The following is a 19,386-nucleotide window of genomic DNA, read 5'->3' as shown; positions in this document are numbered from 1 at the left end:
GTAGGCCCTGGTGTTGGGCCTATCTTTCTTAGACATTTTAAAGCTTTTTATTGAGTCAATTAACCATCCTCTGCTACCAGTTTGTTGCAATATTTTCAGGATCAGACTCAATAAGATCAACGAGAGTTAAAGATTTAACTATATATTCTTTTATTTACATTAGGCATTCTATATTCACTGAATATTCACAGATAGAAGCAAGGGAAATGGTGTAGGTAGCTCCTTATATATACAATGGGTGGAGCTATATGTGGGAGTGGTGAATTGTGAATACATTAAGAAGTGAAGAATAAGTTAACCCCTGATACCCTGTCTGTACACTATTTACACATTGGAGAATAAGGCATTTATATCTAACAGGTTCATTACACTTAATGACCATCTAAGAATTTAGGAACAATGACCCTTAAAGACTCAGCTAAGGAGCCTATTCAGATTAGGTGAAATGAAACCATCCTGGAGGACATATATGGGGTCCCCCTTACCAATTTTCTCAGACTAATTCAAAACAAATTATTTCAAACAAACAAACAAACAGTTTGCCAAGTGACTCAACTTCCAGACATTCTCTTTCATGTCCCACACTGCATTATTGCTCTATTCACAGTTACCCTGCTTTATTATAAGCATATTCTATTTATTTGCAGTTTCAGAGTAAGTATGCCACGAATCACAAATGAAGTTATTTCTCATGATTTAGGGCTCTGTAAAAAGGACCTTCATTCCTACCTATAATTCTTTGTTGTTCTTTCCAACTTTAGAACTTCAGATAGTGTTTTCTATTATTAATCAAACAACATGTAATTGAACAACAACTTGTGGACTATATATCAAACTAACCATATCTTGTCCTGAGTTATGTGTGGTTCACAGAAAATAGAAGCAAAACATGTTTGCTTACTTGCTGCAGGCTGGATGCATTGGCAAGAGGCACTATATGCAAATCTTATTAGCCCTGCTTGGTGAAATCATATCTCATTAACCTGTGAGAAAGCAGTAACCATATCACAAGCAACAAGGAATTTGACCACACAAAAAAGCTGGAAATAGTGAAAGGAGGTGCCAGTGCAGTTTACTTCTCTGTACAGAAGTACTTCTCAGGAACAGAAATGGAAATCTGAGAAGTGTGCTCCCATCTCAATCTCAACAACTTCCTTGTTCTACTCCCCAGGTATTCCTGGTGCTTATCGAATATCAGCTATTAAATATAGACATTAACCTGGTTTATATTCAGCAGAATGAAACTGCAATGCTTTTTCTGGATGGTGCCATTTAACATGGCAATTGCACATTGCATGCTCCATTAAAATGCAAATGGAGAGGAAAGGCAAATACGAACTTTCTTTGTTATAAGAACTCTACATGAATGAGAAACTTTATTTTTGTAAAGTGAGACAGAATTTTATACAATGTTAATCTGCCAGTTTCCTAAAGTGGTTCAGCCCAACAAATTTTTATTTCTTCACCTCGCTGAATGTGAGATGCATATTGGAGGTTGTTGGAGATTTTAAAAATTGATAGGGATTTAAGTATATGGATACATAATTTAAGAAAAAAGCTGTATGATATTGTCATCAGCAAGCCAGGAATCCCATGGCACCTTGAAAACTAACTGATGTTGTCATGGCATAAAATCTGTGATGAACAGGGCTGTAGCCAACAAATAACTATTTTCATAGAGGTCATTCATTGCCATAGGGATGGTCATTAACTTTTAGCAACTCCTGTATTCATCTTTTCTTTTTTCTTTTTATTTTCAAAGTACAATAGAAAAATTAATACAAAATTTAATTCAAACAATTTCCTAGTAGTTACCCAACACATTGCTATACACTTTTTCTATTTCTGAGTTTGAAATACAACATTCCTATGGAAAAAATTACTAATACTCCATCTGATTACTAATAGAACTGCTTCTACGATGAGCCTAAAAAAGTGAAATAAGTTCGTGTGGGCTTGTGATTCTAGCAGAATCACTTGTGATGTATCCATAATAAAATTATTCAAGCTTCTTTCTGAATGAAAGTTTAGATCCAGCATGATTCCTCCTCTGTATGTGTTGGAAGAAACATCCTTCTAGGTTCTGCTCCAAGTGGGGAAACAGACACCGGAAACATGGAGACTGCTTGGAAAGATGGTTTAATGGTGGACAGGATCACATGGCTTGAGTTCCTGAACAGAAAAAGGGGCAGATACAGTAAATCCTCGGGTTTTTATGCTCTCTCTGGCTCTGCATTTCTTGGGGCCCCAAAAGAGTATCCTGATTGGTTGTCAGACTCCCAGGGGGTGGGGGCCTTGCTGGCTGATGGTCACATGTGCTTCCCAGGTCACATTTGGTGAGTTTCTGCTGCTATTGTGTAGAGGGCTAATCCTATCTTTGGCAATTCCTACTATGGCTCTGCCTGAAGGAGGTAGATCTTTGTTATGTAGAATAGACTGGCCCAAGCCTTAATGGCCCATTGACAAAGGGTGGGGGCAGGAAGGTGGGAGCTGCTTTGTCTGTAAAATACGCTTCTCATATTTCTCATCCAGGGAAATATAATATTCTGCCTTTTTCATATTTCCTAAAATATTTCACTCTTCCAGGAAAGGGGTGGGTGCTAACTTCCTACAGTATGTTTGTCTTTTACGTTTTCTTTTTAGTTTAGAATTAAATAACGAGACCATTGAAATTGGACAGCTAACAAATTCAAATAAATAAGTAAGATTTCACTATAGCTAAAATATATGTAATGCGCAGTTTACATTTCTTACCACATTATAGGAACATAGGTTTATTCTTATTAAGTATTAAATGTAAGGTTATCATTTGTCTACTCGCTAGACTTAAGAATTTGGTTTTTCTTTTTTTAAAAAAGATTAATACCACTTTTAATGAGCTGCAATATATATGTACTGTTTAGTTCATTAGCTAAGACAATTAGTGAAGTGAAATATGTGTTCTTGTGATTTAGGAGGAAAAAGAATTAATACAAATTATATGAATTACAATATATGATGACAAAAAGTATGTTTATATCAGTTAAAACTTTAGCAGAATGTTTAAAATATTAATAGCAGTTCATTCAATGAGTTATGTATAACATCTTTCATCTTTCAAATAACTGATCAACATCTTTTGCCAGAAGGACAGAATAATTAGCCAACTATCTATTCCTTTGCAAAACAGAACTCAACTTCCCCTTCCAAATGCAGGGACAGATGTCAGAATCAGCAGAACTCATTAATGGAGTATTGTAGTCTTTTCATATTGGATTTAAGCGAAAGGGTGAAACTCAGTTACAAATTGGTTCAGATCTTTACACGATAATAGTGTTGTTTACAAAATTGAATTACCATTCATATGTATACCAGGAGCTATTTCAAAGGTGTTTATAGCTTTTATTGTGAACATTTACACATTCTCATGACCTCAGAGATTTTATCCAGTAACTAATACAATTTTCCCATTTTTCTATCTCACTTCCTGTGAGATGAATACCGCCATATCCTGTATGAAATTAAAATGCATTTCTTTCTTGTTACCGATTTGGTATATCTGGTGACCAACACAGTTAATATCCATTTTGAAATTATGTGTATGGCAGGATGTGCAATACCATTCTTAAAATCAGGGAATAACTAGACCTCTCTGCACCCCAGTCAGCCTTTATATATTGTCATTCTAATGTTTGTTTTTTTTTTATTATTATTATTTATTAGATTTCTATACCGCCCTACTCCCGAAGGACTCAGGGCGGTGCACAGCCAAACAATAAAAACACATACAATACAAAATTTAAAAATAGAATAAAATCAAATTAAATAATTTTGGCCCCGACAAATTTAAAACCCCAAACTTTTAAAACCAATTTAAAATTGAATATATAAATACTAAAAAATATTTAAAATTTTAAAAATCTTTTATAAAAGAGGGGGAAAATTAGGCTAGGCCGGCCTGGTGAAATAGTAAGGTCTTTAAGGCGCGGCGGAAGGTGCGCAGATCCGGGATCCTCCGTATCTCTGGGGGGAGCTCGTTCCAGATAGTAGGTGCCCCCACAGAGAAGGCTCTCCCCCTGGGGGCCGCCAGTCGGCATTGTTTGGCTGACGGCACCCGGAGGAGCCCCTCTCTATGGGAGCGTACCGGCCGGTGGGAGGCTATTGGTGGTAGTAGGCGGTCCCGCAAGTACCCGGGTCCTAAGCCATGGAGCACTTTAAAGGTGGTAACCAAAACCTTGAAGCGCACCCGGAAGACCACCGGGAGCCAGTGCAGCTCGCGCAGGAGAGGTGTTACATGGGAACGCCATGTCGCTCCCATTACCACCCGCGCGGCCGCACTCTGCGCCAGTTGGAGCCTCCGGGTGCTCCTCAAGGGGAGCCCCATGTAGAGAGCGTTGCAATAGTCCAGGCGGGAGGTGACAAGGGCATGAGTGACCGTGCGTAAAGAGTCCCGATCCAGAAAGGGACGCAACTGGCGAATCAGGCGAACCTGATGAAAAATCCTCCCGGTCACGGCCGTCAAGTGCTCTTCTAAAGACAGCCGTGAGTCCAGGAGGACGCCCAAGTTGCGAGCCCTCTCCGTGGGGGCCAATGATTCGCCCCCAATAGTCAGTGATGGCGTCAACTGACTATATCGGGACGTCGGAAACCACAGCCACTCAGTCTTGGATGGGTTGAGCCTGAGCCTGTTCCTCCCCATCCAGATCCGTACGGCCTCCAGGCACCGGGACATCACTTCAAGGGCATCGTTGGGGTGATCCGGGGTGGAGATGTACAGCTGGGTGTCGTCAGCGTACTGATGGTACTCCACCCCGAAACCACGGATGATCTCGCCCAGCGGCTTCACATAAATGTTGACTAATGTTACTCATCAGTTAAAGGATACTGGGTAATTAGAGAATGCGGGAACTTGCACTGATGCATGATGGGAAGGGGAGAAAAAAAGGGAGGGTAAGAAAGCCATGAGGGTATTGTATGGATCAACATGCAGACTCTGTAAACCACTTAGAAAGGACTGTAAAGCACTGTGAAGTCTAAGTCTAAGTGCTATTGCTCTTCAAACAAAACCCAACCATGTTTGATATGAGGGTATTTTTAACCTTGCTCCACAAATGTCTGCCTATGCAAGAGAGTTATGTGAAATAAACAATTAAATATTCACATGTTTGTGGTAATTGAAAAGACTGTAATAATTTGCTATTACAAATAAGAACACTGCATATTTTGAATATTAGATTACTAGATGTTATGTTTTAAATCCCCTTCTCTTTGTTCCTTACCTCCTAGAACAAAAGCCTAAAAATTTTATAAAAGATACTTAGTTTTGCCTGATTTTATTGCATATAGAAGTGCAAACGTTTTGTCTGCATGCATTTGTAGGTATGTCACTTACCACAGTTACAGCATCATTCAAGAGAGATTCCCCAAAAACTAAGATGTACAGCTGCTCGTTGACATGAATATTTTCAAAGACAGCCAACACAGCCACAGGATCCACAGCTGAAATCAAACTCCCAAAAAGCAGGCACTGCAGTAAAGTGATGTCACTCAGACCGAAGGCCTCAATCTGGCAAATGGCAAAGAGGGAAATGCCAATGCCAAAAGAATTCCAGAGTGTGCCCACAACAGCATACCAAAAAATGGTGCCAAAGTTCTCAAAGAAGAGGCGTGTTGGCATAAAATAACCAGCATCGAGGACAATTGGAGGAAGAAGATATAAAAAAAAAACATCGCTCTTCATCACTGGTGGAGATTTTTCCTGTACCCCAAATATAATTCCACCTAAAATCAGTCCAATCACAATAAGGAGACAACTTTCTGGAACTATCTGAGGCAATTTGTGGTAGAGATGAAAACCTTCAAATTAATGGAGAAAGAAAGAGAAAGAGAAATAATATTATATGGTGACAAAAAAACCTTATGATATTATACTTAACATATTAATCTTATTTATTTTTGTATTTAAATCATTCCTTTTCATGCATTTTTATAAACTTACAATTAAACCCTCAAAAGAAAAAAGAAATCAGGTAACCCACATACTCTTCAAGTGCCACAAAACCAATCAAACTATAAACTTTCTATGAGCAAAATCTGCAAGAAAGAATTAGCCTGTTAGGTAAATTTTATTTTATTTTATTTTTTCTTTATAATTTTTTTGTACTCTTATTATTTTTAGAAATAACTAAAACTAGCTTGGAATTCATGAGATAACTTTATTTTTCATGATTTGATACCAATGCTTTAAAACTTCTTAGATAAAATGATTAATTCAGACTTTAATTGATCTTGTAGTTTTGCAAAAGGTTCCTTAAAAGGGTGGTACTTTAAGGTTTTTAGCTGAGAAATACAGTATTTTGCAATTGTCAACATTAGATCAAAAGTTCAGTGGAATGGCTCATTCTTTGGAAAGAAAATTCTACATACTAGGGTTGCAGACTAGCCTGGGAAGTTCAAAAAAGCATCCCAGAGAAGGTAAAGGCATTTTTTCTGCATATTATTGCAAAAATGGGTTTTCCCATGAATTCATTTGGAGTCCCTTGCACTGATTGGCCCTTGAATGAGTATCTATGGAGATTCTGAGTACTCTAGGTCATGTTGTCCCAAAGGTGCTTTTTCAAAAGACAATTAGATTTTGATTTTCCTTGAAGGTGTTTCGCTTCTCATTCAGGAAGCTTCTTCAATTCTGACAGTTTTCATCCCAGAAGCTTCTTCAGTTCTGTCAGAACTGGAGAAGCTTCTTGGATGAGAAGCAAAATGACTTAAAGGAAAAACAAAAGCATCTTTGGAACATCCTGAATGAGTCAGTTTCCTTCAGCAAGTATGAACCAGGTAGCATTCTATTCATTGGATGTGCCCATTTGCACACAAGAGTTTCACTTTTCACTACAGACTTTGAGACTTTCTGCTTTTGCTTTGGCAGGTTGAGGAAACTATCTAGAATAAGGTGATCTGGAGGAAAAGAGAAATCACAGCCTACATCTCACACAATTCGAGATATCAGTCCTATCAGTAGATGGAACAAGATCTACAGGTATTTCAGGCACCACTTTGTGGTTACTGGAAGTAATGTGGGGCTAATTTGGACTATGAATGTATTCAAATCAGAAGAATGAATTAGTGTCTTCCATATGAAAACTTTGTGTTTCTAGTGTCTGAGTGGATTGTGTGTGTGTGTGTGTGTGTGTGTGTGTGTGTGTGTGTGTGTGTGTAAAAATAGACAAGCAAAAAAAGTATTAAAAGATAGGGAAAAGTCAAGGAAAAAGCAAGATAAAAGTGCAAGGAAAAAGGAATGAAAAAGTAAAACAATAGAAAAAGAATAATTTCCCACTTTTTTGATACCAATATAGATAAAAAATACATCAAATTATTACTCTAAAATTACCAATATTCCATATTATTTCTAAAATCCCATATATTCCAAAATCACAATTTCATTTTTTTTTTCAAAAGTGGTCTCCAGGTAAAGTTATAAATTAGTCAAATCTTATCTTTAGTCAAAGCTGTCAATTTCACCATTTCCACCAATTCTATCAGCTCACCCATCTATTCTTTCATTGTAGGTATTTGTAAATCTTTACATTTGTATGCAGATATAAGAATCTTGCCACTGTTATCACATATAAAAATGAAGATCTTTGAATCTGTACACTAACCACAAAGGAAAGTCTCTGATTTCAACTGTGCATTTACTTTTAAAAACTTCTGAATCAAAAATCAAACACTTGTATTATAGCCTTATCTATGAAATTGATTGTTGCAGAGAATTGTTTCTTATAGATGAGTCTAAACCAGGGGTGGGTTCTACTTACCTTTACTACTGGTTCGCAACGGGGCTGTGTGCACGCTCTTCTGCGTAAGCGGAGAAGCATTTTGATGATGTCGGGGTCAGTGGGCGGAGCCTCCCGCCGGTTTTACTACCGGTTCTATAGAACCGGTATGAACCGGGGATAACCCACCACTGGTCTAAACCAGTGGTTCCCAACGTGGGGCCCATGCCCCACAGGAGGGCAATTTGATTTTTAATGGGGGCAATTTGAAAATGAGCTATTAACCGAATTTTTGAATTCAGTAATTGTTCATATATATTTGTGATGAAACAGCTGTGTTTCATTTACCTATTGTTCTCTTTGTTAAAATGCATTTCCTAGGGCCTGGTCTGAAAAGGATATCCCAGCTATGGGGAGGAGGGAGCAACTGCCAGCCAATCAGATGTGTTCCCACTAAGGATCATGGGACTGGCAGAGTCTCTCTCTCTCTTTCCTAAGGGCTTCAGTGGTGGGTTCCTCCAGTTCGGACCGGTTCTATAGAACCGGTAGTAAAACTGGAGGGAGACTCCACCCACTGACTCCGACGTCATCAGAATGCTTCTGAGCATTCTGCGAAGCATGCGCGCGAACAAAGCAAGTGCGTGCCTGCGGCCCCATTGCGAACCGGTAGTAAAGGTAAGTAGAACCCACCCCTGATGGGCTTTGCTTCTGGGTGATTGCAGGGAGAGCTGCTCTGTGGGGAGACAGAGTGGATGGCTGCTGGGGAAAGCCCAGCAGTGAAGATACAGAACTAGGACCCAAATTTAAGTAAGAAATTGTTAGATTTACAGTTGTTTTTAATCTGTGTTTTCCCAAGCCATCTTTTACAAGACTTTTCCTCTCAGAGCAATCGGGTTGGACCACGCATGTGTAGGCCTTGCCAGGCCTGTGTGATCCACCTCCATCTTCTGAACTACCAAAGCATTTCCCCACTAAGCTGCAGGTTCAAACTAAATGGGCGAGTAGGGGGGTCATAGGTTACAACCCCTCTTTCATTCATGACAATCTTATTATTCAAAATTAAGCTAAGAATGTTTTTTAAATTCCCCTCTTTCTGCGCCATTAAAATTATTTTATATTTATGCATTATATGTTTTGAAACTTTATTTGCTGTTTTTTCATATCCCTTCATACTATTATTTTTTAAGTTCCTCAGTACTTCTACTGTCTTTTGTTCTTTTATTTTTCTCTTTCATGGATGCCATGTTCTTTGGAACCTTGTTTAAACCAAGTTAATGGCCTTTTAGGCTTCTTCTGCATGAGTAGGAGTTCACTTTTTGAATAGTAAGAATTATATGTCATGGGGGCGGGGCATCAGGATTTTAGACATGCTTAGGCGGGGCATGGCCAAAAAAGGTTGGGAACCACTGGTCTAAACAAAGAATAACAACTTGTCTACTGTTGTCTCTCTGAGCTCTCCTTACTTGTCTGAGGGCCCTTCTGCAAAGCTTCTGGGAAGGAAGCCTGTGAAATTTCCTAAAATCATGGGCTTGGGATGATTCAGGCATTTGCTTGCTATATGGATCCAGATGTGGTATTTTGTAGCTGAGAAAGCAGCATGAATTTTAGCTGTGGAAGACATAGCTATTTGAGAGCTCTGCGGTAAAACATAACCCCAAATTTCTCCTTCTTTGTTAATTTCCGAAGACAGAAATCTCTTAACTCCTCCAGTTTCAGAGGTTTGCCAGTGCTGGATTTTGAAAGGCCTTCAGGAGGTGAACATGGCTTGAAAAGGCTTATAATCCAGTCCACATGCCATGTTTCCCACACACCAACTTTTCCAGCCAGAAATCCATTACCAAACAATATTGGACTAATTCTTCCAAATTATCTGAGGCACCGATTATCAATTCATCTCTCATCTTATCAGCAAATTCTTCTCTACATTGATCAATCAGATAATTCAACCCCACATCCATAGCAAATAATTTAAAACCTGGTATGTATGCCTGCACAGTGCACTGACCATATTTGTAAATCTCATGGTTTCCTGTCACTCTATTGATCAAATCATTAAAGTATGCTCTAAGTCTGAGATATTTTTTTCCAATACTATCTTGTTGCCATAGGCTTTATTCATAGTTCAGCACCTGTTGCTGTCCTAATGGCTTCTGGTTGCCTTCTCCAAGGTCATCGCACAATTAGTCAAATCTGAGGCTTCTCCACCCCAGCTAAAGAACTGGATGTGATTCAGAATGCAAAGTGTAAAGTTACTGAAAGAACTCTTGAAAAGGTTTCCTATATTTGCCTGAGCAACTGAAGTTCTCACTGTCTTCCCTGCCTACGTAATGATGCAGGCAAGATTAAAAGTAGAACTTTTAATGATCAAGGTTTAATTATTCGTGAATTACTGAATGACTCTTGAAGTTTCTTGGTGGAGTATGGGAAGTATGGGAAGTATCCTATATACTCATAAAGACTTTCATTGATCTTCCCCCAATGTTATTAAAGGTGCTCACTAAGAGCTTTCCATCATCATCTCTTTATGGGTACCTGATATGGATATATCAGAGATGGCCACTGCTGTCCTTTTCTTAAAGCTGTCTCAGACTATCTGTGCTTAACTATTACCTAATCATAATGAATGTTATTAAAATGGCCATACAAAACCAATCTAGGTTAATAACTCTGAAATCCACATCTCAATTCAGAAATCACAAAGTAATGAGTAAACCATTATGTTCTTTAGTATTCTTCACAAACAAAACAGTTTTAATGATGATGTCTCTATATTTATGTTTTTAAATTGGCTGTACACTGCCCCGAGTCCTTTGGGAAAAGGGCGGTATATAAATAAAATTAACATTAACATTAACAATTAACATTAAAAGAAAAAGATAGACGTTGATCAGGGGTGGGTTCTAAATTTCATGGCTTATTTTGTGGCGTGGCTTGATGGTCATGTGATAGTGGGTGTAGCTTGATGGTCTGTGACTGGGTAGACATGGCCAACTCAATGTCACTCACATCAAGGGGTGCCTCGCCTGGCCCCTCCCTTCCCAGCCATTCCTTGTCACACCCAGCCTCAACATATCTATAGTTCTGTAAAAATGTTGTTCACCTTTTTTCAACTTATTATCTACATACTATAGATCAGTGATGGCAAATCTTTTTGACATCACCTGCCAAAAGTGGGGGAGCGCAGGGGGATCGTGTGCACACATGCCCACACCCATAATGTAATGCATCCCACGTGCCCCATCCTGCGATGGCCCTCCCCCTGCATATGCGCGCGCCCTCCTCCTGCGTTCCTTTTTGGGCCTAGCAGGCCTCCCTGAACCCTCCAGAGGCCACAAACAGCCCATTTACGGACTTCTTGTAGGCCCTATAGGCCTGTTTTTCACCCTTCCCAGGCTCTGGAGGCTTTCCTGGAGCCTGGGAAGGGTGAACACAGCCCATTTCCGGACTTCGGGAAGGCCCATTTTTCACCGTCCCAGAGCCTCCATGTGAGCCCTGTACTTACCTGGCATCCAAAACAGACCATGTGGAGACTCCTGGGAGGGGAGGGGCGGCGTGGGTGTGCCCAGCCGAAAAACAGGTGGCTGGCATGCGCAGTGAACGCAACCTAGGGCAACAGCTTGCTTGCTCTCAGAGATGGCTCCACGTACCACCTGTGGCACGCGTGCCATAGGTTCGCCATCACAGCTATAGATGCACTTTCATGGACCACTGAAAGGAGGAAATGGCTCACACGCTTTGCCCAAGAGTGTGATAGGCAACAGGCTTTTAAGGGGCTGCCAGAAAGAAGGGGGGGCAATGTATTTTCCAAAGCACCAGAAGGCAAAACAAGAAGCAATGGATGGAAACTGAACAAAGAAAGAAGCAGCCTAAAACTAAGGAGAAACTTCCTGACAGTGTGAACCAATATAGGTGCAGAAATATTTCAGTCATAATTTCACATATAAAATAGCCATTTGTGTAGTATAACCTGCATAATGTTCAAAACAGTCATTAGTATTATGGGTGATGTTTGACAGCAAGCCTAAAAGTCAAAGATTACAAGAGTGCTTCTTTCTCTGCATGTATACAAAAGATCACATACCAGGAATAGCGTATTAAGATGGACTTGTGCAGTGGTGGATTTCAAAAATTTTTACTACTGGTTCTGTGGGTGTGGCTTGGTGGGCGTGGCATGGCGGGCATGACAGAGGAAGGTTACTTCAAAATCCCAATTCCCTCCCCACTCCACTAACCTGCTCTGGGAAGGAATCAAACTCCCACCTTTTCATTTCCCCAAATAAAATATTACTCATAAGAAAAGGCAGCCAGAAAGGCAAGAAAAAATCAAGCTGTTAACAAGGAACCTGCCTGATACTCATTCCACATTCCTGCCAGCTGCATAAAGGAAACTTTGTAAGAAGAAAACAGCTACCAGAGCTTAGAGATAATAGAAAGTGGAAGCCGGTTCGGCTCCATTTACAAGCAGGCAAAAAACTCATTCAAGACAGGATATTTCACAATAGGAATCGCCCAAACCTTTTTAGAAACACAAACCCCAAAACTTCAAAAACATAGAACCATGTAAGAATCCCTCCTCTTATCCAATTTGTTGTTCAGCTGACTCAGAAACAAACTGCTGAATGTCACTTCACTTCTGCAAACAAAAACCTCCTTCCAGCAGCTGCTTCTTGGCTTGTCAATTTAAAGTGACAGCATCTTTTTTTTTTTTTTTTTTGCTTCTTCTTTGCAAAGTGATCTCCTGGCTGAGAAGCGAGTCCTTATTTTTTCCTTCTAGCCAATCAGTTGGGAGGCTTCTTGGCTTCTCAATTTAAAGCGATGGTGTCTTGGTGGGTTTTTTTTCTCTTCTTTGTCAAGTGAGCCCTGATTTTTTCCTTCTAGCCGATCAACTGGGAGTTGGGAGGCAGCAAATAGATTGGGGGCGGGCCAAGCAGAGAACCGGTATTTACCGGTTCTCCGAACTACTTAAAATTTCCACTACCGGTTCGCAAGAACCGGGGAGAACCAGTAGCAACCCACCACTGACATTGATACTCAAAACATGGCATAACCATTAACCAAGTTTTAGTCAAGATGAAAATAGATCAAATATTATAAAAATATGGGAGGTAAGCAGTTACCACCAAGAGTCCTTTAAAAATTACAAGAACTGTACTTGCTTGGATAAAGCATGTATTAGATTACAGTACTAAATTTTACAATAGTGAACGCGTATTAATTTGAAATGAGCATGCAGCAGATTTGATTAAATTTTAAATTACATAAGTTTTGTTGTTCTTCAGAAACACCTCAAGACAAAATATATGAGATGCAAATGCTCTGTGGTGATGTCCAGATTGTGAAATTCTCAATCAGCATTGCTCTACCTGAGAATTCGGGAAGAACACATTTAGAGGACTTTAAAATTAGAGAAGGCTGCTAAATATTTCTTTCATACATTTCAGAGCTAAGCTATGATATAAAAAAGGAAGTTTAAACTCTGATAAACATTTTTGGGGACTCAATGACAACCAAAATATTATTTGTAAATACATTTTACATTTATAAGACCACTTACTTGGGAGAGGAAATTGACTTATGTCTCAGTAAATACCATATTTTTCGCACTATAAAACGCACCAGACAATAAAATGCACATTAGCTTTAAAGGAGGAAAACAAGAAAAAAAATCTGCCTTTGCTTCCCAGCATCCATCCAGTATTCATCTGACTTGCATCCTTGCTGCAAACAGCAAACAGCCTGGTCAGCTTCAGCACATTATCGCAGTCCCACCTCGTGGCTCGTCAGGGCTCTGCTCCATTGCGCCCACCACCTGTCAATTGAGCTGAGCTACTGCCACCACTGGGGAATGCTGGAGCTTTCGCTGCCGAGCAGGTGATTGGCGGTTGGATCAGCCTCCCAGAATACAGCTGATCAGCTGTTCTAGGTGGTGGGATCGCCGCTGTCACCAATCGCCTTCACCTATAGGCAGCGATCGGCAACGATTGGTGGCAGCGGTGGCGGCGATCCCTGCCGCCTAGAACAGCTGATTGGTGGTATTCCGGGAGGCCGATCCAACCGCCAATCTGCTGCTTTGCAGCAAAGGCTCCAGCATTCCCCAGCGGTCGCCCCCTCGCCCCTCCCCCACAATATTTGCTCTATAAGACACACCCACATTTTTGGGGGGAAGTGCGTCTTATAGCGCAAAAAATATGGTATATTTAGAAGTCTATTGCAACTGATTATTTTCATAGTTGCGTACGCCTCTGTAAATTATTTTATTTTTGCTATTTTGACATGGTTTGCCGCAGGCATAGAGTCTCCTTTCACACAGAGAACATTCATGTTTATCCCATCATTCATGTTTATCCCATCATTTTCCACACTTAAGCCATTTAATTATACAACTTGCAATTAAATGGGAGAGAACAAGGAACTGTAGTTCTTTATTATAGTTCACAGCTAAGTTGTAATTCATACGTCTACTTTTCAGTCTACTGAAATGTATACTAAAACGATTCACTCATATCTTTTTCATTTATAAGTAATTTTTTTAAAATGTCAAATTTTACATCTTTCCTAAGTATTAGGAATAGAAATCATATTATGCTTGTCTCTTGTAGTAAAAGTAGATGATTTATTATGCTATTGTTTGTACATCTACAATTAACTTTTGAAATGTGTTTACCGCATTTACTTCCTGATAATTAACAGTCAGGATAATCAAGAGCAATCAAAACTAACAAAAGAAAAAAATAATATATTAAAGTGCCAAACTTTTTCAAAACTGAACTTTGGTATACTCTAGTGGTATTTTTGATGAGATGAGAAACCTACCTACATTTTTATTTTGATGAACTATAGATACATCATATCAACTTCAGTGCACTCATAGTTCATTGTAAAAATATAATGCAACAAAAAATACTTTACTTTACTTTAATCCAGTTTACTTTAATCCAAGTAACAAGGGTCATCATATATGCTGAAGGAAACAAGTACTCGGGTGTTAATTTGTCAAGTCTTTTCATAATTTACAAACCATAAAACAAAACTTTGTCACATTTAGGGCAAAGATATATGGCTTCTTATCTGAGCCTAACTATTTTAAACAGAATAAAGCTGAGCAATTAGGATAGATAGAATATTGTTCAGAAAGATTTATATTCTTGAAAATCAGAATATACTGTAAGTCAGTTACAACTCCCTGCATAAAATTAAATGGAGACAAGGCATCATATGTGTAAAATCTGTTCACTTTCAGAATTTTCTTGAACTTCCTGTGAATGATTCCATAAAGGTAAGGACATTAAAACAGGTTAAGGTTAATGCCTGTAACAGTATGTGTGAATAACCTTGGGGGACAGAAGAGAGAGCCCCAGGCTCTCAGTGTGTAAATGATATCTAAGCGGAGAGAGAAGGCATGGGAAATGTTTCAAAAGGGATCCTTTCCAGAGAATAAAAGGAAAGAAGGGGAAATATCCTTTCAGTCTTGCATGATTTTGTTATTGTAACTTTACAATAAATATAGAGCTAGTACACCTAATTGTGTTTCTTCTCTGGACTACCTTGCAGGGTTTCTGAATTTAGGACTTGTTAGATTATCAGATTTTTTAAAAAAATCTAAAAGTAACAAGCATGTTTTAAATGGTACATTTAGATTTATGAAATTTGAAGACTTTATTGCAGTCATTAACCAGCACCATACTTAGCAATATTATTTCATTTAAGAAAGGATCCTGTAAAATTAGAGCAAAAGTCTTTCCCATCCAGGGTACTGATCCTATTGATGCCTTACTAGATGTCAATCAAAATTCCCACTGTTATTTTTTAATAAATTTTTGTGGTGTTTAAAGACCCACTGCCTCTGATCATATAGTTTAAAAAAATTCTTGCATATTTTGATTGATTGATCAATAGCCATAATACATTTTTGTTAATATTGTTAGTCACTGTTAGCTTTATTTTCCATGAATTGGGATAATCTGCTTTTAAAGTAGCAAAGTTGACTATACAGAAATGAATTGTATAGATAATGTAATGACCAGAGTTAAGTATTTCCTTTTATCAGCTGCGAATGAACAAAGGGTAATACTTAACCATTTTTGTACATAGCAATAGCACTTAGACTTATATACTGCTTCACAGTGCTTTTATAGCCCTCTCTAAGCAGTTTACAGAGTCAGCATATTACCCCAACAATCTGGGTCCTCATTTTGCCCACCTCGGAAGGATGGAAGGCTGAGTCAACCTTGAGCCTGGTGAGATTTGATCTGCCAAATAGCAGGCAGCCAACAGTACTGCATTTTAACCACTGTGCCACCGCGGCTCAATGTATAAGTGGGGAGAGTGGGAGAGAGGAGAGAGAGAAAAAGAGCAAAAAAGTTTGACGTCTTTATCATAAACTCTTAAATACTGAAGGAAATAACACTTTTTTAACATGCAGCTACATCATAACTAAGTTTGTAAAGGCAGGAGGAGCTGAAAGGCGGCTTTTATGGATGAGCTTTAATCACTAGCTTCTTCTTCTTTGATGAGCTTAAGACATGAAAAATGTCATCCCAAGCAGATCTAAATAAATTAAAACCTTCTTGTGGAGTGAGATGCTTCTTGAATGGACTCTCAGGATCATACATATATACCAAAACAGAAGATGAAGAGTTACAAATATGTAATTCTAGGCTAACCAGACTACCAGTATTTTAAAATGGATATAACTAGATGTTTTTGTTTGAATGCCCTGGCCTGAACATTTCAGTGGAATAATGGAATGCACACATTCTTGAGCTGAATTCAGTCCTAACCATTGCACAGTCTTATCCATGTCCTTTTCTTGGCAACAATATTGGAGTTGTTTGCCATTGAATACTTCCAAGATACATTGTCTTCCCAATTTCTTAACATAGTCTTCAGCCACCAGCATTTCCTGATGGTCTCTCATTTAAGTCCTGAACAGGTCTAACTTACTGAGCTTTCCTGACCTAAGCAAAGGTTAGCTGAGCAATATTATCTGTTGTGATATTTTCTAGGGAGCCCAGTATGATTAAGCAGCATTTATACAAATATGAAGTGGAGTTGGTCTTAATACATCAACATTAGAATTTTTGGATGAATATGAAACAACACACACACACACACAAACAAGAACTACATAGAGCGGGTTTACTGTATATAGGTAGTCCTGACTTACAACGGTTTGTTTAGTGACCGTTCAAAGTTACAATAGCACTTAAAAAGTAACTTATGATCATTTTTCACAGTTACAACCTTTGCAGCATCCTCATCATCATGTGATAAAAATTCAGATGCTTGCCAACTGGTTCATATTTATGACTTATGACCTTTATTTAAACTTATGACCACTGCAGCATGCCCACATGATCAAAATTCAGATGCTTGGCAACTGACTCATATTTATGACCATTGCTGTGTCCCAAGGTCATGTAATCATCTTTTGCAACCTTCTGACAAGCAAAGTCAATGAGGAAGCCATTCACTTAACAATCAGGTTACTAACTTATCCACTGCAGTGATTCACTTAACAACTGAGGCAAGAATGGTAATAAAATGAGGAAAACTCATTTAACAAGTGTCTCACTTAATAACAGAAATGTTGGGTTCAATTGTGGTTGTAAGTTCAGGACTACCTGTGTACTGTACAAAGTATTTGAGACATTACAACATTTATATGTTTAGACATTAAGAATTTCCTTCCTCAGTCTTTATAGTTATTCTATTTATTTCTAGAGTACTGGATATAAGCTAAATATCCCAGAGAATGCTGGGGGAGGGGGGGTTAAAATCTTCCTGCAAATGCCAGTTGATTTTTCCACCAAAGAAATTAGGAAGGAATTCTCCAAGGCGATCCTTATCTAATCATTAGCATTCTGCTTTGTTGCTTTCTCTGAGATAAGAGGAATCCGACCGATCACTTATGCAAAACGACCTGCCGGGAGAAATATTTGTCATGCAAAGGGAGCACCTGGATTTGCCCCCTTCTACTTTTTCAGTAATATATGACCTCTCAAAGCTCTTTTCCAAATCTCTTTTCCCCGGGTTGGAGGACAGGATGCCAATTTACCACTTAGGCTCCAGAAACAGGTTTAAAAACTCAGTCAAGATGCTGCACGACCAATTCCTAGAATGGATCCCTGAAAGGCATCTACTACCTGCGCCGCACCCCTTCTCCCCAAAACCCCTGTTCTGCCTTCACCGCGCCGACGCCGCCCTCCTTGACCCGAAGGGGGGATTCATAAACCCTCTGTGTTTCCTTCCACTTACCGATCTTGGCTAAGGAAGCCAGGAGGATCCAGAGGGTGATCTCGAAGGGGATTTGCACGTGTGGGTAATCCAAAGTAAAGACGTGGAGCCTGGTCTCCTCGAAAGGGGTCTCAGCCGGGACCTGCAAGGTGTTTGCACCGGGACTGGGATGGATGGCTGGCATGGCAGCCGGATCGCTCAGCTCTTTTTCCGAAGCGGCGGCGGCTGCTGCTACCACAGACGGCACAAAGGCGGCCATCAGGAGCAGCGAGGGGCCGATCCCCGGGCAGCCCCGAGCAGCCCCCATTGAGCGGCTGCGGGGCCGGCACTCTCCGTTCAACTGGAAGGAGAAGCAACGCCGGCGCTAAACCGGTTCACTTCCAGCATGATGGTGGTCCTGCCCTCATCGCCTGCAGGGAAGGCAGAAGTCACGCGGGTGGGGTGGGGGGGGAGGCGGACCGGCCAAGAACGCCCTCTACTCCACCTTCCACGCCGGGTTTCATCTCCTCCTGGCCGGCCGGTGGGGCTCACCTGCAGGCTCTCTCCTGCGAGGCTCGCCTTTCGCTCCCCCGCCCTTCTTCGTTACAACGCCACCTCTTCCTCATTTACGCACCTGCAGGCGAGAGGAAGGAGGGCGGCAATGCCGGGCTGGGCTGGGTTGTGGCAATGAGCGGCAATGGACAACTTTTGGCAGCCCCAAAGAGAGTTTCCCGCGCGCCTCCCTTCAACGCTTAGGGGGCTTTGAAGGTCATCCACATGAAGAGACGCTTTGCAGCCCGTCAGGGCGTCTTCTCACAGGACGGTTCTCCCCAATGAGCGCCGCCCGAGGGCCTGGGAGGGAGGAACGGGGCCCTGGACTCGTCCCCCTCGGCAGCGCGGAGACCAGCGCGAGGGAATCAAAGCTGACGGGAGATTTTTCTGAACTTTTAGGGAAACTTTCCTGTCAGCTGTCAACAGCCCTCAGTCAAGGGCAGCCGGGTTCCTCAGCTCTGGCGGCTGATACGGGTAGCGTTTAAGGCGAGGAGAATGCAGTGGAAAGAAAAGCTAACAGGATCTCCTCGAGGGATGGGGGCAAACTGGAAATGACTCCTCTATGAATGAAAACTTCAAAAGAGGTCGCAATTCCTTGTGAGAAAAGTGCCATTCAACCTCCTGAAGGCTTATCCATTCTCCTATAATATCGCTGTCTCTGACCTTGCCTACAGAGAGGTGCTGGGAAGAAATAGGATTCTGCTTCCAATAATAACCCATGACTCAATGTGTTCTGTCAGGGCAGAATTGGATATTTGAAAGTCAACTTTCTCATGGCAGATTTGTGGACTTTGTAAGGATGTACTCGGAAAGCCTTTTTTGTTCCAGGGCAATAGGGTGAGAGGATTCATGAAATGCCTTGGATCCATAT

General features: G+C 40.4%; 1 protein-coding gene across 3 annotated transcripts in view; it reads right to left on the bottom strand.

Annotated features, from left to right (window-relative positions):
* Positions 1 to 18,531, bottom strand: part of LOC117666835 (sodium/hydrogen exchanger 2-like) — a 52,466-nt gene extending 33,935 nt beyond the window's left edge. For all 3 annotated transcript variants that reach the window (XM_034419838.3, XM_034419844.3, XM_087895368.1), the window contains exons 1-2: positions 18,006 to 18,531; positions 5,372 to 5,835 (exon numbers count right to left, since the gene is read on the bottom strand). In XM_034419838.3, the coding sequence (XP_034275729.1) occupies positions 5,372 to 5,835; positions 18,006 to 18,291 (750 nt within the window). In that variant the 5' untranslated portion in view covers positions 18,292 to 18,531. The remainder of the gene's footprint in view (positions 1 to 5,371; positions 5,836 to 18,005) is intronic.
* Positions 18,532 to 19,386: the final 855 nt, after the last annotated feature.

Source organism: Pantherophis guttatus, chromosome 5 (assembly GCF_059756535.1).
Source record: "Pantherophis guttatus breed Tessera chromosome 5, ASM5975653v1, whole genome shotgun sequence".
Classification (NCBI taxonomy): domain Eukaryota; kingdom Metazoa; phylum Chordata; class Lepidosauria; order Squamata; family Colubridae; genus Pantherophis; species Pantherophis guttatus.
This window is presented reverse-complemented; position numbering and strand designations above follow the sequence as displayed.